This window comes from Sceloporus occidentalis, unplaced genomic scaffold (assembly GCF_023333645.1).
Source record: "Sceloporus occidentalis isolate IW3139 unplaced genomic scaffold, rSceOcc1.0.p SCAF_5, whole genome shotgun sequence".
Taxonomy (NCBI): domain Eukaryota; kingdom Metazoa; phylum Chordata; class Lepidosauria; order Squamata; family Phrynosomatidae; genus Sceloporus; species Sceloporus occidentalis.
This window is the reverse complement of record NW_028316985.1, coordinates 36,717,906-36,737,888: the sequence shown is the minus strand read 5'-3', so window position 1 is coordinate 36,737,888 and position 19,983 is coordinate 36,717,906. Positions and strand designations below refer to the sequence as shown.

General features: G+C 40.3%; 1 protein-coding gene across 11 annotated transcripts in view; it reads right to left on the bottom strand.

Moving 5' to 3' along the window:
* Positions 1–19,983, bottom strand: part of TNRC6B (trinucleotide repeat containing adaptor 6B) — a 154,280-nt gene that overhangs the window by 55,966 nt on the left and 78,331 nt on the right. For all 11 annotated transcript variants that reach the window (XM_089523662.1, XM_089523663.1, XM_089523665.1 and 8 more), the window contains 3 exons: positions 17,693–17,780; positions 8,093–8,114; positions 3,797–4,141 (listed from right to left, as the gene is read on the bottom strand). In XM_089523662.1, coding sequence (XP_089379788.1) covers positions 3,797–4,141; positions 8,093–8,114; positions 17,693–17,780 — 455 coding nt within the window. The remainder of the gene's footprint in view (positions 1–3,796; positions 4,142–8,092; positions 8,115–17,692; positions 17,781–19,983) is intronic.

The window sequence follows — 19,983 nt, the reverse complement described above, 5'->3', positions numbered from 1 at the left end:
TTCAATGTTTCTAGTACACTGATGACACTTAAATCTCTCTCTCCTTTCCATCTAATTTCAAGGAAGCCATTTTGGTTTTAAACCAGTGTCTATCAGTAAAAGACTGGATGACAGGGAAACAATCTGAAACTTAACCCAGACAAGATGGAGGTGCTCCTGCACAAGGAAAAGGCAGATCAAGAAATAAAGATTGAGACTATGCTAGACCTTCCCTGAAAACAAATTAGCATCTTGTGTATACTCTTGGACTTAGCCCTGATCCTGAATGCACAGATTTCACCGGCTAGGAATTATTATTATTATTATTAAACTTTATTTCTAAAGCTCTGTAATTATATATATATATAGGAATGCATCTGAATAGATAAAAAGGGTGACAGTGGCACCATTTACTGGAGTTGCCTGATCTGACCATTGGGACATGCCTTGGTTATATCTCATTTTAAGTATTATAATACACTTTACATGGAGCTACCTTCAAAAACATCAGTAGGTCCAAGCAGTCTGGTTGCTTAGCAGAGCAGGTTACAGGGCGACAGAAACAGGTTACAACTTCATAGGCTACTGGTCTGTTCCAAGGACAATTCAAGGGGCTGGTCATAACTAAGAAATACTATATAGTTTGAGTCCACACCATCTGAAAGACCAATGTCTCCAAATGAGTCTGCCTAAGGTTAGAGATCTATAGGGGAAGCATTCACTCTTCAAATACTTACTTGGTTAAGCCACAAAAAGGGGCCTCCATTTCCTTCTAGACTGGACTTTTCTTGTTATGTTGATCCTCTCTGATTTACTTCCACCCACAGGCAAATAATTCATTCAGACAAATTTCTGATCACTAACTGCCTTGGGTTCTTTTAATGATGCACTGTTTTCTCCTTTCTTATTTTTAAATAGAATTAAACTGTTTTTATCTATTGTTTGCTATGACATGATAAGGTTTTTTATTTCTTTATTTTAAACATTATAACTGATTTGTCTTAGCACTATTAACCAATTCTAAAAGAATATTGTCTCTGAATACAGAGCAGGTAATCAGAAATACCTAAGAATATGAGCACTCCTGTATACAGTCTATTAATAGTAGGTCTGAAGCATGAACAAATTCCCATGCTAGAATTACTTGTACAGTCGGCCCTTCTTATACACGGATTTTTTATACACAGATTCAAGCATACACGGTTTGAAAATGTTCCAAAAAAGTATAAATTTACCTTGATGTTCCATTTTTTATTAGGGACACCATTTTGCTATGTCATTATATTTAATGGGACTTGAGCATACACAGATTTTGTTATACACGGGGGATCTTGGAACCAAACCCCAGCGTATAACAAGGGTCCACTGTAACAACTTACCACCTTCTGAAGCAGATAACTTCAAAAATCAATTAATGGGAAGGGGTGGTGGGCTGAATTCATAACAAAAGACTGGGCAGAGTCAAAGACCTGCTGGATCATTCCAGCATAAATGGAAGGTGTGTGATGCAACTTCTTTTGACTTTTGTCAACTGTGGTCTTTCCAGCTTTCCCTCCCACCAATTCTAGTAGGAACCAACCAAACAAGAAAAATCAATGCATTGTTGAGGGCTTGTTGGGGAAACAAGAGGACTACCTATCCAGCAGATCAAAGGCCTCTGCTAATCTATCCAGCAACACTTTTTAGATCTACTGCCAGAACCCAAAAAGCAAAGCTTTCAATAGTAGATTTCCCTCACTGTCCTAAATATCCTGTAGCATCAGGGATGACTTCCTAATCATGGAATCATGGCCTTACTTTGCAATCCTACTGTATGTTCAATCCAAAAGTAGTCAAGATGTTCCATAAAGGATCAATAGTGGTGGTGGTGATGATGATAATAATAATATTTATTGGGTTTTCATTTTTCTCCTCAAGTTGACAGTGTTTTTGGATGGAGTGGGCTAGGTAATAACTAATATTTCCATAGACAGCAAGTTCATTTTACTTTCCAAAGGAAAAAAATACATTTATACTCCTCTCCTACTCCTCTGTGCTACTCAAACAACATTCTGCAGAGTTTCCCCATCTTCCAGAGCAGAGAGCACAGATGAGCCATGCAGGAAATGAAAAGAAAGACAATCTCATTTCAGTTTCACTCTTTTGCCAATCATACAACTTCTTAATTTATTTCACATAGTCAGCAATGATACATGAAAAAAAAAAAAGAAATTTAAAAACAAAATCCACCCCTGTACACTCTAAATAATCGCAATGAAGGTCATGTTCAGCATCCAGGTTTTAGTCAAAAAATACAGATGTGATTCCTGTTCACATTGGGAAATTTTAGGCTAGTTCCATAAGGGGCCATCATTGTTCATTCAAAAAAGTTTACAGTGGGTCCAGACATTAGTAATCCCTTGGTAGCCTGCCTAATTTCCTAGCTAATTTATTTATCTTTTTTCCTAATCATAAATACAGTCGGCTCTCCTTACAGGCAGCTTTCAGCTTACGCGGAAGGCAAGCCCCGGCAGAAATAATGGGGCGTGTACTCCCCCATGAGCATGCACCCCATTATTTTCTATGGGGCTTGAGCATATGCCCTTTTCCCCATACGCAGGGAGGCCGGGGGGGGGGGGGGAAGCAACAATCGGCAGCAGTAGTATTCCCTGTGGAGCAGCCATGAAATAAAAAACTGGAACCAATTTCCAGTGAACTAACATACATCAAGGTTCTAACTGTCTAGAATCATAGAGTTGGAAGAGACCACAAGGGCCATCCAATCCAACTCCCTGCCATGCAGGAAATCCAAATCAAAGCATCCCCGACAGATGGCCGTTCAGCCTCTGTTTAAAGACCTCCAAGGAAGGAGACCCCACTACACTCCGAGGGAGTTTGTTCCACTCTCGAACAGCCCTTACTGTCAGGAGGTTCTTCCTAATGTTGAGGTAGAATCTCTTTTCCTGTAGTTGCATCCATTGCTCCAGATCCTAGTCTCTGGAGTAGGAGAAAACAAGCTAGCTCCCTCCTCGATATGACATCCCTTGAAGAATTTAAACAGGGCAGGGGTCCACACACTGAAGTAGCATATGGAGCTGCCTAGTAGTCCTCTGGATAAATGAATACCCAAAGCCTGACTGCAACGTCGTGTCAACTGGATGGGGAAGTCTGGTATTTACAAAGGGTGCTGAAGGCCATAGGAAGATAAAATAAATCAAGTTAAAAAATAATAGTAATAAGGCAAACACACCCGAGGGCCCGCTTACTACATGTCAAGATTCAGGTGTCATGGCCTGTAATTGATCACACACCTTCTCCTATTATTAGTTCTCTCTAAAATCGTCACCTTTCTGGATTTCAATTCTCAGAGCATAGAAATGGCCAGCAACTTGGGTATCTTTGTAAGCTTAATACGATGATTCAAAACAAGGGTTTAATATTCCTTCTTCCTAGAATTAAAATGGTGAAATGAACTAAAACATCAAAAAGAATACACGGCTTGAGCATATGTGGCGTGTCCCACTCAAATTAATGGGGCGTGTGCCTGTGGCGCGCGTGTGCACTGCCACGCACATGAGCCCCATTCACTTGAATGGGGATTGAGCATAAATGGAATTCGCCTTACGTGGGGGGTGTGTGTCTGGAATGGATCCCTTGTGTAAGGCGAGGTTCCACTGTATACATTTTTTGTACATTTTCTTGACAGGCCTCTCAGGTAAGCTTATAGAATACAAATAAATTAGTTAAAAGCAATTGCAATAAAAGGTGGAATTGTATAATTATGATGCAGCAGCATGATGCAGAGCCAATTGAAGAGCAGAAAACAAAAGCTTTCTACCTGTTGCAGTCCCACTGTCACACGGCAGCAACACTCCTGGTACTGGTTGTGCGTTGTTTGGATTTGCTGCAGGTGCTGGAGAAGGAGACAGCCCTACTCCACTCCCAAGGAGCATACAGGATGGCGGAGGGGGCTGCCCACGTTTCAGTAACACTTTGTGGTCCTGCTGGCAACGGAATCGCGGTGGCACCTCCCGAGGCATGTAGCGGGCGGCGCTTGGCGGTTGACCGTTCGGCACTGCCACCCTTTTGGCATTGTTGCCACCATTGACAGGTGGCGATGGAGAGCTGCCAATTGGGCTGGCGGTCACTGGTTGGCTTAAACTTGGTTTCGTCGCTTCGGGCACTACAATAAAAAACAAAGGTTGAAGTGTGCCTCTATTACAAGATTATGTTGGGGTGATCTTTTGAAAAGCATTTTAAAATACCAATAAATTAGAAATATGAAATGGAAAGGGAACTGTTCTTCTCAAAGGGATTCAAAAGGTAATCAAAATTATCAAAAGGAAATTTCCATGTTAAGAAAAGAACTTATTTCTAAGAACACCAACTAAAATGAAACTGCTATTGGTTAGCTGCTGCCACCACTTAAAGTCCAAGTACCAACTTCAGTTGCTAACTCCAACTGGCTTACTCTAGCTAGGTCAAAAAATTGGATTTAGGCCTAAAGGTGTCTAACCCAGAGAGATCTTGCCTATCAAGAAAGAAAAAAAGAAGCTTTTTAAGATCAGAAAGCTACTGTAACTCTGGAATGCTCATAACATATTGAACCGCTTCTGTTCCTTGACAGTCTTCTCAAGGCACAATGAAGACAGAGATGGAAGCAGAAAGATCAATATGCATGCAGGTATATATGTGTGTGTGTGTATCAGAGAAGAGCTCACATATCCATTAATAACTGCCAACAATGACCAAAAATCTCAATATGCTCAGGTCATAAGGGAAGCCAGGTAGAAATTCAACAAATTTCTACTCGAGAAACAAATCTGAGGAACAACTTTCTGCAGTACAGAAAGAACAGAAATGTCCTTCAGTATAACAGAAACAAAATATTCAACCAAACACTTCTTAGAACTGTTAGGAAAAAAGTAATATAGATATCGTAGAAGAGACAATTTGAGAAAAAAATGAAAAAGTTATTCATTAGTTTTTGAAAGAAATTTCACTAATTTTAAAGGAACTGCACTGTCTGCAAGAACTTGTGATCACAGTCCTTGAAGGAGCACCTCTCCCCCTCTACACCTCCCTAGGAAAGAGAATAGTCTTATAAATGGGAACAAGATATTATTTGAGCATCTGGGAGACTCCTACAGTAGCATCCTGGTTGTGGAATGCACACTCTGGGTTCCAATCTTCTTCCAACACAATGTATTGTGTGATTTCCTCTAAAGACCTGAATTTGAAATTTTGGTTTTTAAATTTAAAGCCTTAAATGCCTTGGAGTATGGCCCGAGTTATCAACTTGTCCAGACTCTAAGATCTGCAAGAGCAGGGGTTGGCAACCCCCGGCCTGCGGGCCGGATGTGGCCCATGGAGGTGGAAGGACCGGCCCTAGCCCGGTCCTGCCGCCTCCTCCTCCTCCTGGGCCACGCGACCGTGCTGCCCTCCTCCTCCTCCACCGCGTGGAGGAGGAAGAGGAGGGCTGCACGGCCTGGGGCAGAGGAGGCAAAGGGGGAAGCCCCGCGCCGCCCTCCCCACCCACCTCCTTCTCCTCTGTCTCCTCCGCCCTGCCCCCAGGCCGCGCGGCGCATGGAGGAGGGGGAGGAGAAGAAGGAAGAGGAGGAAGAGGAAAAGGAAGAGGAGGAGGGGGAGAAGAAGGAAGAGGAGGAAGAGGAGAAGGAAGAGGAGGAGGGGGGAGGAGGAGGATCAGACGGAGGAGGTGGTGAGTGGCCAGAGGCCTCAAAGTTTTTTTAAAGTTTATTTTGTGTGCTTTAAGTGCTAACAAGTCTCCCTTGCTTTGACAATGCTAGTGTGGTGGTGATGATGATGATATGAGTCAGCTTGAGAGGCATGCAGGCACTGTTTCTGAAGCCAAGAGAGTGTGACTTTCCAAAGTGCCTTTTCTGTGTGTTTTTGGTTCTTTAATGGTGATATTGATATCAGAAAGCCTCTGAGGCAAGGCCAATGTAAATTGCTGTGATTTTTACAAACTCATGCGCAGTGAAGAAAAGCCAAAGTCCCTTGACCAAGTACACACTTCTGAGAAGTACACTTGGTGCAAGAACTATGAAACCACCTTGACATGTTCAATATGCATAGCCATGTGAACCCATGTTCAGTGTGAAACCCAAAGAGTTTGGTTATACAATAAGCCTCTGAAATATGCAAGAGGCCATCTTAAGTAAAGCCATGTTCAATGCCCAAATGTGCTGTTTGGAATGGGGGGAGAGGGGGTTGGCCATAAAGGGAAGTACATTTCTGCCATCTGTCTAGGAATAATGCCTAAATGTCCTCCATTTTGATCATGCCTAAGAAACATGCATTTAGATTAACATTTTTAAAAATAATCAATTTTTTCGCATGTCCTCCATTTTTTAAAAATGTGTCCTACATTTGAAAATGTTGTCCTATATTATTTAATTAGTTATTTTTGCCCCCCCCCCCCGTTGTCTGGGGGACACCAACCCGGCCCCCGGCTCAAAAAGGTTGCCTACCCCTGTGCAAGAGTGATCCACATTTGACGGACATGTGGGAGAAGGCTTTCCTTCACATTGTTCATATGTTGTGGAATCCACTCCATTCCCTGAGATGAACAGGTTGCCCACTTGCAATATGGTTCTTCAAGAGGTCATCTGTGAATTCGGATAAATGGGTTTTGGTACAAACAACAAATATCCTCTTTAGAGTATTATAGAGCCAGGCAATCTTTGGTGAGAAGCCTGCCCCCTTCCTTCACTGCACATATCAGACACCTCAACTAAATCTCCTTGGTTTTAAGTCTCCGTAAAGCAAGCAGATGTAGACGAGAAGGAAGGGTTGTATAAATTCACATATGAACAATTGAAGAACCACAGTTAAAGGTAAGCAACTTGTTTATCTTTTTCCTGGTCTCTGTTAAATCACACAAATTGGTGACTGGCTAGCTCACTCATCAGGAGGCAGACCCATATGAGGCCTAAATCAGTATCAAAATAGCATGACCTAAGGATGCATCAGCCCTCAACTCTTATATCCAATCTAAAAAGTGAGATAAAGCCAGTGTGGTACAGAGGTTTGAGCACTGGACTATGACTCTGGAGACGAAGATCTGACTCCTCATTCAGTTATCAAAGCCCATGGGGTCACCTTGGCAAAGTCACACTTTCAGCCTCGAAGGAAGACGAAAGCAAACCTCTTCTAAATAAATCTTAGCAAGAAAACACTGCGATAGGGTTGCCATATGCTGAAGGCACTTAGCAACAATAAGGGTAGGAAGTGTGGTTCCTTTTCATGCTCCCCCAAGCCCTGATTATTTTCCCTTAAAAAAAAGAAGCCGCCTGTGGAAATTAAAAGATTTTCTTTTCTGGCTAACAGGAAAAAAATGACACAATGGAAAATTAGAGCACACAGTTTAGTCCAGGGGCAGTGCATGTGTGATTGCAGATATTGTTGGCCTACAATCCATATCAGCCTTATCTAATGGTAGTACTGGTGGAAATTGCAGACTAATATTGGAGGCCCACACATTCTCTGTTTGGGATTTAAATCATACATTTGCACTTGGTAGCTATATGGTTATAAAACTCTTGAATACCTTACTTCCAGAGGAGTAAAAATCAAACACATACGTTGGCATAGTGATTCTATTATTCAATTAAAAGTAGGCCATTTGCCAGTATAGTGACAGTGAATCAGGTGAGACCCCAAACAAGAACATTCAGAGTTCTTTCCCTTCCCAAATGTTGAGGACTTGGATTAGGACAAGGCAATACAGTTGGCCCTCTGCATTTGCAGCTTTGACCAATTAGGTTTGATTAATATTTCGCTCTAGAAATCTCTAGGTATTCCAGCGTTATTCTGCAAGAAGTTGACCACAGAACCAAACTGCAGCACCTAGAGATTCCTAGATAAAACACTTCTCTAGGTATTTGTAGGTCTGCAATGCAATTATATGCTCAGTGCCCCTAACCCCAGTGAATGTGGAGGGCTCACTATGTATCGGTCACATTGTCTCTAAAAATAAAAACATTAACTCCATGTTCAACTCCTATACTATGCAATACTAGAATGAGTTCTATCTTTCCACCTAGTAAAGATATAAGAATTCTGGCCTGGTCAAAGAGCAATGTACAATTCAGAAAAATGAAAAGCTTCTTACCTTTGGTTTTTTGATCTGTGACCTGAAAATTAAATGATAAGTATAAATAAAAATAAATACAGAATTTGCAAACCTGTGTAAATTAAATATGTTTTAAAGATTAGATAATCCATACCTTGAAAGCTGCTCTGTTAGACACGCATTTAAAATATTGGCTAAGTAACTCATTCAGTGTTTCTGCTACTAAACAGCCGACCCTCCACTCTCAGGGTTTAACATTCGCAGATTTGATTATTTGCGAGTTTGTATGAGACATGCCTTGGCATGAGTGCATGTTCCTCCTCTTCCTATTTAGCAACCTTTCTGCAGCATATTGCACCAGTTGAAGCTTCTGGACATTCCTCATAGGTTGAGAAAATTACAGTAGTTAAACCTATTACTGCTGTCTGTATTTTCTTTCCAGTTCCTTTGCAGTATTACTTCATAAAACTGATTTTTTAAAATATGCCCAAAAACGTCTTTCCTTAAAGTATTCTAATAAGAGAGTCCTGAAAAAATTAGTGAAAACTCCCTGGTGATTGATTCTAGCAAACAAAGAGAAGTAAAAAATCTACAAGGAAAACAGAGATCACAATCAAGCTACAGCAACACCTTGAGAAGCCAATCCAAGCACTCCAACTGAGGTGATGTACCTGTTCTAGTCTCTTTCCACAGCCTGAGTAATGGTTTATAGCAGTCCTGCTCAATTAACTCTATTATATTGTATCAGAAGAAAAAAGAGTAGGCATGTGAAAAGGGGAGAAGAGGGTGTCTCGAAAATGCTCTACTTTTCCAGATGTCCCAATGGAGGGAAACTAAACACAGTATTTAAATTAAACATTAGCACAGTTACACTGATCCTAGGTAGGAAGAAAGACAGTTCTCTGTTTACATGCCAACATTACCCAAGAATGAGGAAGAAAATATTCTGGTACATCTATGCCAGACAGTACCCCACTCACACAGTCCCAGAGTGCCCAAAAAACTAACAGATAAGAACTTACTGTGTACAGATTTTATGAGAAAATCCAGTAAAAGAATTGGAAAGAAATACAGAAAACATCAATAAATTTAGACTACTGCAATACAATGTGCATGTGTCAAATAATGGTGTGCGTGCCCATGGTGCACATGTGCCGGCGCCACTGCGAACACGAGCCCCATTACTTGTAATGGGGCGCAAGCATATGCGCTTTTTGTTTTACGCAGCAGCACTGTATTTTCTACATTGGGCAACCTATGAAGAGTGTCTAGAAGATTCAACTGGTGCAAGATGCTGCAGGAAAGTTAACCAGTACACAGTATCTGATCAAATCACTCAAATGACAAAGCTCTGCATCCCCCACCTATTACTGGGTTCAAGATGTCTGTTTTAACCTGTGAAGCTCTGAAATGGCTAGGGCTGGAATGGGCCTAACATAGCCCTAGAGTTGCACACAGTTCCTCTAGGTTGTTTTTTTTCACCCAGTCTTCAATAGCCCTCCAGTCAATCCAAGGTGTTAAATTGGGAAGTATCCATCACAAAATAATTCTGTCTGCTATTATTATGCAATCCACCGAAAGGTATAAGGCAGGCAATAAACATAATAAAGGGATTACATAAATATACAGGCCTTAGAATAAATGATGAGAAATCAAAGATGATGAATATAATAAATACACTAAAAGAAGAGCAGGTGGAGTTTAAGATGATATTCAATTTTTCAATAAGCTTTTCTGGATTTAAATATCTAGGTATTCTCTTGACAAGATTTATCACATAAGGTCTATAGAAATTATGAAATCATGTATCAGAAAAAAAACCCCCAAGGAATGGCGCAAACAGCAGCTATCATTATTGGGCAGAATAGCAGCTATCAAAGTACAAATCCTATAAAAATCCCTGTTCTTATTTAGAACAATAGCAATAGCACGTACATTTCTATACTGCTTATCAGTGAACTAGCACTCCTTAAGCAGTTTACAATGTGTAACTCCAATACAGGGAGAGGCGGGATACAAATAAATATTATTATTATCGTTGTTGTTGTGGCTGTGAGTGATTGCAGTACTGGCATTTAACCACTGCACCACCAGGGCTCCCTCTAGCACAGGCCTGCACAACATAAGGCGGGGGGGGGGGGGGGCGGCGCATGAGGCTCATAAAAGGATTTCAGGTGGCCAGCAAGAATGTGGAATGAGTTCAAGGCTCCCCCACTGCTCAGTCTCCTTTTGATTCTATTCTATGATTTTATGTTATGTGCAGCAAGACTAAAAACTGTCACAACATGGAAGAAATTAGAGAATTCGTCAATTAAGAATTGGCTAAACAGGACATGGACTATAGCTCTAACAGAGAAGTTATCCTATAAATTAAGATTAGCAAAAGGAGGCATAAAAGATGATTTTTGGGTACTATGTGGAAAGCATTTGTTACTTTTATGTGTCAAAAGAATGCTAAATTTAACCCACTGAATGACAAAGTTAAATTTTGCATAAATAATTAGATGAGTGAGATGTAAAGAGATAGAATGGAAACTGCAATGCACAAGCTTGGACACAGATGTATTTTATTATGAAGTATGAATTAGGGGAGGAATGGGAAGGGGTGGGTTGTTTGTAACAAGGGGTGAATTACTGGAATACTGAGATTATACTATTGTTAAACATCAATTAAAAAAAAAATAGCCCTCCAGCCACACCATTCATTTTCTGGTTAAAAACCCACAATTAATTTCCTCTTCTTCAAGCCTCCCGAAATACCAACCTACCTTTTAAATATACTGATGCTCTATCTAACCTCAACAATACCTGTTTTTCAAAAGCAGCAGTGGGCCTCCAGCCACGTTTGTGTGTTATTGTTGGCATTTTGGGCTGAATTTGTAGGGTCCCAAGGGCAGAAGACTGTCTGTGGAATTACCAAATTGCACAATTCTGGCCTGGAAAGACTAGCTATTTGAGGAACCATTTGTCTCAGTGTGAACCTTGCCAATGATTAAAATCAGCAGAAGCAATCCTTTAGAAGACGCCCACGAGATGCAGAGACCTGCTGGTTGGACACACAGGAAAGAATTTTTTCCCCTTTCTCTAGCATGCATCCCTCTGGAGTTATGCTTGGTCTCCAATCACTTGAGTTACTTAAAGGGTTCATGTTAGTATGGTTTTAGTGATGTTTTAAAATTTTGTTTTCATGTCACTGTTTATTTTCAAGAATTTTGTAGAATATCTAGAAGTGTTTATAACAAATGAAAAAAATAGTACACCACTTCTACTTCAATGCTAAAATTTACCAGACGTTTGTAAAATAAATGCTAGCCATTTATAAAAAATAATTGCTAGCCATTTATAAGTTATGTATGTTTACATATTTCTGAAAGATGTGGAGAAAAGTGCTTAGCTTTATAACACTGATAATCCAATGAAACTGACTGATAGTAGATCAGGACAAAAGAAAACTCATTGCACAACACACAACATGGAATTCACAGTTATAACCTATAGTGGTGGCTATTTACTTAGAGATATCTTTAGATAAATCCATATAAGATAACTCCATTAGCATTTCAATGGAGTAAGTTTTGCTTCTAAAAATTATAGAGATGAGGATTAAACGAGGAGGGAAGGCTCATGCCTTCATATACTACAACAAGGGGAACATGATATCTGGATGTAGATGTAAAGGGAGTCACAAAGGTAAAAAGCTTCAGAACCACTGCCTTAGGTATAATGTTATGTAATATATTAAAGCTGAAGTACCCAGACAATGCTATGTCTAAGCTTCTCCCTGAATGGAACGTATATCTATGCGTATATCAAAGAATACTTATGATATTTAAGTAGAATGCTGATGTTAATCTGACCTGCCTTGTTTAACCATTACCATAAGATAGGTGACCAGTAATTGATGAAGATGACCCTAAACACGGAGGTTTAGGAGCAGGAAGATCCGTGGGCGGAGGTTATTAGTACCTCCGCATTGTCATGGACGGATCATTCCTGGTCAAGATGGAACTTAGAGCCTGTATCCACCCCTCTGGGGGTGGTAGACCCATTAGAATGGTCCGCCCTCGAAGGCTAATGGAACCAATCCGATTCCAGAAAGCCTTAGAGGGTTTAATGGTTGGTAATGCCGGTGATCCTGTTGATGCTTTGGTTAATACTTGGAACACCGATCTTCCCAGGGCTATTGACATGATCGCTCCCAAGCGTCCTTGCCATTCCGCTTCAAACCGTAAGCCATGGTATACACTAGAGCTTGAGGAAGTTCCTTATGGATATCATCAATGCATCCTTCAGGGAAGGACATATTCCATCTTGTTTGAAGGAAGCAGCTGTTAGGCCACTTCTGAAAAAACCTTCCCTTGACCCCCTGGATATGAATAATTACAGGCCAGTCTCTTTACTACCATTTTTGAGCAAGGTGATTGAGAGGGCGGTTGCTCTTCAACTCCAAGCTGTCTTGGATGAAACCAATTATCTAGACACATTTCAAACTGGCTTCAGGACAGGCTTTGGGGTTGAGACTGCCATGGTTGCCTTGACCGACGATCTGCGTCTGAGCATCGACAGGGGTAGTGTGACCTTGTTGGTGCTCCTAGACCTCTCAGCGGCTTTCGACACAGTAGATCATGGCATCCTCTTGGACTGCCTGAGGGGGTTAGGTATCGGAGGCACTGCATTGCAGTGGTTCCGGTCCTTCCTCTCGGGCAGGTCCCAGAGGGTGCTGCTCGGGGACAGCTGCTCCAGTAAAAGGGAGCTCACCTGTGGGGTTCCACAGGGTGTCCCTGATGTTATTTAACATCTATATGAAGCCGCTGGGTGAGATTATTTGGAGTTATGGAGCTGGGTGTTATCAGTACGCTGATGACACCCAGAACTATTTCTCCATGTCTCGTTCGTCGGCCTCGAATTCTGATGGTGTCTCTTCTCTCAATGAATGTCTTTGGGCAGTAATGGGCTGGGTGAGGAAAAACAGATTGAAACTGAATGCGGACAAGACGGAGGTGCTCATGGTAGCAGCCCCGAAACCAAGAATTGGGTTGCAATCCCCAGTCTTGGATGGGGTCACACTCTCCTCCAGTGACTGTGTTCGCAGTCTGGGGGTGCTCCTTGACTCGTCGCTCCTGATGACAAATCAGGTAAATGCGACAGTCAAGAGCGCCTGTTATCAGTTTTGGCTGATACGGCAACTGCGCCCTTTTCTGGAAGTAAGGGATCTCGAGACTATTGTACACGCGCTGGTAACCTCACGTCTAGATTTCTGTAATGCGCTCTACATGGGGCTACCCTTGTGCTTGATTCGGAAACTGCAATTAGTGCAGAATATGGCGGCCAGAGTAGTGTCAGGAACATCGAGGAGGGACCATATTACTCCGGTATTAAAGTCCCTCCACTGGCTGCCTATTAGTTCCCGGGCCCAGTACAAGGTGTTGGTTACCACCTTTAAAGCCCTAAATGGCTTGGGTCCAAACTATCTCAGGGACCGCCTCCTCCCATATAATCCTCCCCGCACACTCCGGTCCTCTGGGAGGAATTTGCTGCAGTCTCAAAGATCTAGGCTTTCGGCTACCTCCCAGAGGGCGTTTTCTGTTGTCGCCCCCAGATTGTGGAATGACCTGCCGGACGAGATCTGTCAACTGACATCTTTAGACAGCTTTAAAAAGGCTGTCAAGACGGATCTCTTCTGGCAGGCCTTTCCTGGATAGATAATCCCACCCTCAAGAACCCTCTTCTCATGAGAGTCCCTAAGGTCCTCTCTGGAAATTTGAGTGGATTGCTGCCACAGTTTGCTGTTTTGTTTTTGTCGGTTTTGTAATGGTGTGTATGTGTTATGTTGTTTCATTTGTTGGTTTTAATTATAAGTGATTTAATAACTTTTTAAGGGGGGGGGGAGAGGGAAGTTTTTGTATATATTGTATTGTATTGTATTATTGTTAGCCGCCCCGATTGACCTCAAAGGGGCGGGATATAAATAAAATTTTTATTATTATTTATTATTATTATAAACAGAACCCAGAATTATTTGACAAGTGGCAAGGACCTTCAATCCTTCAGTCTAACAGATAAGCATGGGGAATCATGCCTTCTTCAGAAGGTCCAATTTAACTCTTGGCCTTCTCTGAAAATTTAGTCATGGAGCAAAGATTTAATCATAAGCTGGAGCTTCTGTAGCAGCTCTTCAACACTATATGCGAGCATAATATACTCATGAACAAGGAAGCTAGCATGTATAAAAAAACAGCCATAGATGGATCACTCACTAAGAAGCTGTGTCAAGAGCAAGGGAAGAAGTCTGCTGGTGTGCTAAAGGGAAAGATGGGTAATACTCCATCACTGCAAAGATGTGTTCTGTAAATTATGTCACTGCTTCATATTGAACTATCATGGAAACATCCTGCCCATCTCCAGATAAATGAGCTTAGGAACCAAACACACTCACTGTGCAGACAGAATGAACTGGGTTTAAACTGCTGTTCTGTTACTCTCGGTTCCCCAAGTAGATTGAAAAGAATTATGTGTAGCTTTGGTTTAATAGTTAACTATTAAAAAAACACAAGATGTCAAAAACTCATTTTTTCTTAAACTTTTCTTAAACTTCACTTTTTCTGAGTGTACCCTCATTTTCCAACCCTCTCTTTCTGTAGCCTTGGGTGTGAGTTTAGGATTCTGTTACTATTATTGTGTGTTTCCTTTTTCTCTGATGTATCTCCAAATAAAAACTCTTAGTTTTATGAAACTGGAGTCTCGTTGTAGTTGCTCTTGGTATAAATAGGCATAAAGATCTTAGCAAAAGATACCCATCTCTTGTATGCCTCCATTTGAGTTAATATTCCCCACCATTTTAAAGGGAGATATTATTGTTGGTGGGGTTTTTCAAGCCACCTTTTTGGGTAACAATCGACAGAAAATTCTACATATCTTCCGATCTCCATCTTTACTGACAAAGGTTATGCTTTATTTTTAATACATTTAACTTGCAAGCACAATATAAAAGGTTAACACTCCACTTGCATCTATGCCAATATTCCCCATATTCGCTAAAGCCATTTTCTCAACATTAAATTCCACATTTAAAGTACATCTATGCTAATATATTCTCTAACAGTCAACAAATAAGAATGTTTCACTGACTGGCTGTTTTAAAATGTTATCTAATTGATCAATTTTTCTGGAAAATTGCTTGGATGCTTCAACTGTTATCTTCTCTTGTACATGCAGCAATTACAACAACAGTAGTAGCAATAAAACAGCTGTGTAACCAACCGGAAAGTAGTAATAGTATCATATAATTCTGTACGCCGGTGATACCCAGCTGTACCTTTCCACCCCAAATCTTTCACCAGAACTAGAACAGCAAATGTCATCCTGTTTAACTGCTGTCTCCAACTGGATGCACCATCGGCGTCTGAAGCTCAATATGTCCAAGACTGAGCTTCTTGTTTTCCCTCCTAAGCCCACTCTTCACTATTCCTTTTCTATTTCCGTCAATAACATCTCTATCCAGCCGGTCCAGGAAGCCCGTAGTCTTGGTTTCATCTTTGACTCCTCTTTGTCATTTATCCCCCAGATCCAGACTACAGCCAAAGTCGGTAGATTTTTTCTCTATAACATCGCCAAAATCCGTCCATATCTCTCAGCTTCTACTGCAAAAACACTGGTCCATGCCCTAGTGATCTCACGACTAGACTACTGTAACCTCCTCCTCGCTGGGCTTCCTCTCTCTCACCTCCACCCATTAATTTCTGTTCAGCATTCAGCTGCACGCATTATTTCACTTGCTCGCCGTTATGATCATGTCTCCCCTCTGTTGTCTTCCCTTCACTGGCTCCCTCTTCCTTTCAGCATCAGGTACAAACTTTTGCTACTCACTTTTAAAGCCCTGCATGGGCTGGCCCCTCTTTATTTAGCTGATCTTCTCTCTCCCTACATCCCTACTCGCACTCTCTGCTCTGGTAGCCAAAGTCTCCTCTCTCAACCCAGGATTTTCTCTGCCCCGTCCCGGATCTGTCCCTTCTCTCTTGCTGCCCCTCATTCCTGGAACCTTCTTCCTCTGCATGCACGGCTCATCACTTCCCTAACCAGCTTTAAGGCTGAGCTGAAAACCATATTGTTTAGGGAAGCGTTCTCAGGGAATTTGTGATTGTCATCTGGCTGTCTGATAATGTTTGATGTGATGTGATCTGCTTTTATATTTGATGTTTTTAATTTGTCTTTTCTCTTCTACATGGTAATTTTATCGATTCCTCTATTTAATTGTTATTATCTTAGAGTGTACGCCTTGGGCAGGCTTTTATTTACTCCTTAATTTTACCGACTTTGTACAGCGCTGTGTATATTTACAGCGCTCTAGAAATAAAGTTTAATAATAATAATAATAATAATAATAATAAGGAAATGTCCTATTTTCTGCATTTCTTGAAAAAAAATACTAGAAAGTTGGGGAAGTAAATATATTAAACATGGGTAATAGAATAAATTCAAAATTACAGTAATACATAGGAGGTTTGGAATAACAAACAAGCAGATCAGGGAGTGGGGCATTCAACCTGTGCTGGATGAGATTTTAAATCCCATGTTTGCTGCCTGGGTGTACTCTTGAACCTTGGAAGCCCAGGTTTCGGAAATGGTCAGGAATAGATTTCCACAATTAAAACTAGAACCCGTTCCTTGAGAAGTTCGATCTGGCCACAGTAATAGCTACCTTGATTATATCTCATTTGGATGACTGTAACATAGTCTTCACAAGGATGCTTCTGGCAAATGTTTAGAAACTTTAATAATCCAAAGTGTTGCAGCTAAACAACAGACCAGGGCTGTTTATAGAGAACATATAACTTCCTAGCTGAAACAGCCTTACTGGCTACTCAGATGTGTCTGGGCACAATTCAAAGTGCTAGATATTATCTATAAAGCCCAACACAACTTAGGTCCAGACTATCTAAAAGTCTATATCTGCCTTGATTTTGGGGAGAGGGCTTTCTCTCTGTCCCACCCCACATGCTTATCTGGCAAGGACACAGGAAATACTGCTCTAAGGCCTGTTACAGACAGGCCAAAATAAAGCTGCTTCAAGTCACTTTGGAGGAATGGTATTTCAATGATGCATGCGTCCTAAGATTCCAAAAGCCGCACCAAAGCCACACTCCAGTCCTAAGGACTGGAGTGCAGCTTTGGTGCGGTTTTTGGACTCTTAGGACGCATGCATCATTGAAATACCATACCTCCAAAGTGACTCGAAGCAGCTTTATTTTGGCCTGTCTGTAACAGGCCTAAGTTATGGAATACCATCTCAAGGAAGGCTTGCTTGGCTCCCTCTCTGCTCTGTTTCTGTTGATAGACAAAGGTCTTCCTATTTAAATAGGCCTTCACAGCCATTAACTAGTTGAGATAGGATATGATATGAGTGTGTTGTTTATGTTTATTATTTCAATTGTAGTAAATTTTTAAAAGTAATGTCTTAATTGGAATGATGGTTTAATGATTTTTAGTTTTTTGTATAACATATTGTTTCAGCTGTTTTCTTTTAATTTATGTTGTAAACTGCATTGAGTACCTTTAGCTCACAGAATCTCAACCATGATGGGAACCAACCTGAACAGATTAATCTCTTCTGTTCATGTAAGAAGTACACAGCTGGCTTACCTTCTGAGCAGATTCCTTCTTTTTCTTATCCTCTTTCTTTCTTTTCTTGTCTTCCATTAACTGTTCTTCCTTTTCTTGCTCCTTCTCTCTGTTAAGAGTTTTAAAATAAAATTTATTCATCTATATATTTTTTATTCCAAAAACCAGAACATCAGATAGGTCCTTTGCCCCCTCTGAAATGAGTTTTCTAAGATAAAAAAATTAAGCAACATATTTTGGCAAAAATGCAATGATATGCTCTTCGGAAACTCCTTTTTTAAAAAGAAGTCTGGGCATTATTACCATTTTCCAACTACAGTATCTTGGTAGAACAACAATGACTGCTTGAATTTAATCATTTTAAATTTAAGGGTTTATTGGATGTTGTTCAGTCTTACACCAGTATCCAGTGTCAGCTGCTTCTTTGTAACTGCTATATTTTATAGTGCAAGAAATGCCATTTAGCAACAAATCCTTCAATTAACATAAATATGAAAGTTCATGCTACCAACTTCTATCTTTCAATTATGTCTCAAAGGTGCTGCAAGATCCCTTTGCACACTTCTTTTCGGTATGTTTCTCAGAAAATGATTTACATTTTTGTATTTGTTCAGATTTAATTACAGTGTAAGTAATAAGTAGAGCTAATGCATAACATTAACTTATTCTTATTTCCATCTATCTCTGAGAGTATTCTGTATGCTTTATTATGTACAGTCTATATATATTCAGATTTAACAGGGATAATAAATAGCATGAATCAATTTTTTTCATGAGAACATTAACATTAAAAAACTTGGTTTAAACTACAACAACAACAAAATCAACTTAAATCCCCAAACCTGTCCCTTCTTTTATTTTGTTTTAAAACAGTTTCCCCCTAACCCTGCTATTAGATGGTACACTCACAGAAGTGAACTGACAAATGATGTTACAAGTATCTGTTGAAAAATATAATTGTGAAGACCAAATTCTGGAATGGAAGAATTTATCTTTATTCCGTCTCCTGCAGCTATGTATTAACTCTATTATTTCCTACAGAAAAAACTAATCAATCATGTAATACACTTAATCAATGGTAGACAGAAAAGCAAATCTAATTTACAACTCAGTATTAGACAGAAGTGTAGAGCCAAGAAATAATGTAAACAATGTACTGTGTGAAAAAATGTTACTGTCGCTATTGAAAAATGTAAATGCTTGCTTCCAGCTGGCCCAGTCCTAAGGAATGGAGTAGACAGTAGAGGGCTGCATGTTTGAATTAGATGTAAATTTTTATTCAGCACATTCATGGTTTAATTCATGTAACACTACATTCTATGTTTTACATCCTGCTATAATATTTTAGTTTTTTAAAAAATAAATAGGAAGAAGTCCAGAGACTTGTATAGAAGGTGTTTTATATGGCACTAAAACCATCAAATAAGCCTTTTAAAATGACTAATCATTGTTAACAACCAAAAGGGAAAACCCTGCACTGTCCAATTTTTTTTTAAAAAAATCAAAATTCACATTAGGGCAATGCCTTTTATTGGGCCAAGAAAAAAGTCACAAAAACACAAGTTTTCTAATTCTCCGGAGTTGTAATCAAATAAGATATGAGACAAAGATCAGACATAGGCAGTAATGTTTCAGCCACAAAGGATTCATCCAATTACAATCCTGAAATGGGAAGATGGGCATTTACATTTTGTTCTTCCAAGAATTGAGATAATTTCAGGTATATGGGACCCAACCAAGTATTATATCCAAGAATGCCTGAGAAGGAAAAAAAGTTTCCTAATATTGGCAACATCTACACCCATTCAGTGACCACCAGAATTTGTCCAAAGCCAACACTGAGACGCAGCTTCTAATTCTGTACCAGTTTCTCTTCTATACAGATCTCAGCCAGCTGACCTACAGTTGGAATAATAAACTAATAAACCAGTTGACTGTCATGACTGATAAGGGACTAAGAAAATGCATACATGTCGAAAGGCAACACAGTAGTTAAATGCCTGTTCAGCAGCCACTCACTCACAAACCACAAGGTTGTGAGTTCAATACTAGCCAGGGGTTCAGAGTTGACTCAATCTGGCATCCTTCCGAGGTTGCTAAAATGAGTACCCAGCTTGTTGGGGGCAATTAGCTTATACACTGTAAACAGCTTAGGGAGTGTTTAAGTGCACTGATAAGTGGTAAAGAAAGGTACTTGCTATTACTTGCTATTGCTAAGTAGCCAACTATGCAAGATTACTCGATATATACAAGAAAACGCATATTTGTTTGGAATTGCTCAGTATTTAAATAGCTTATTAATCTTCCCTTGA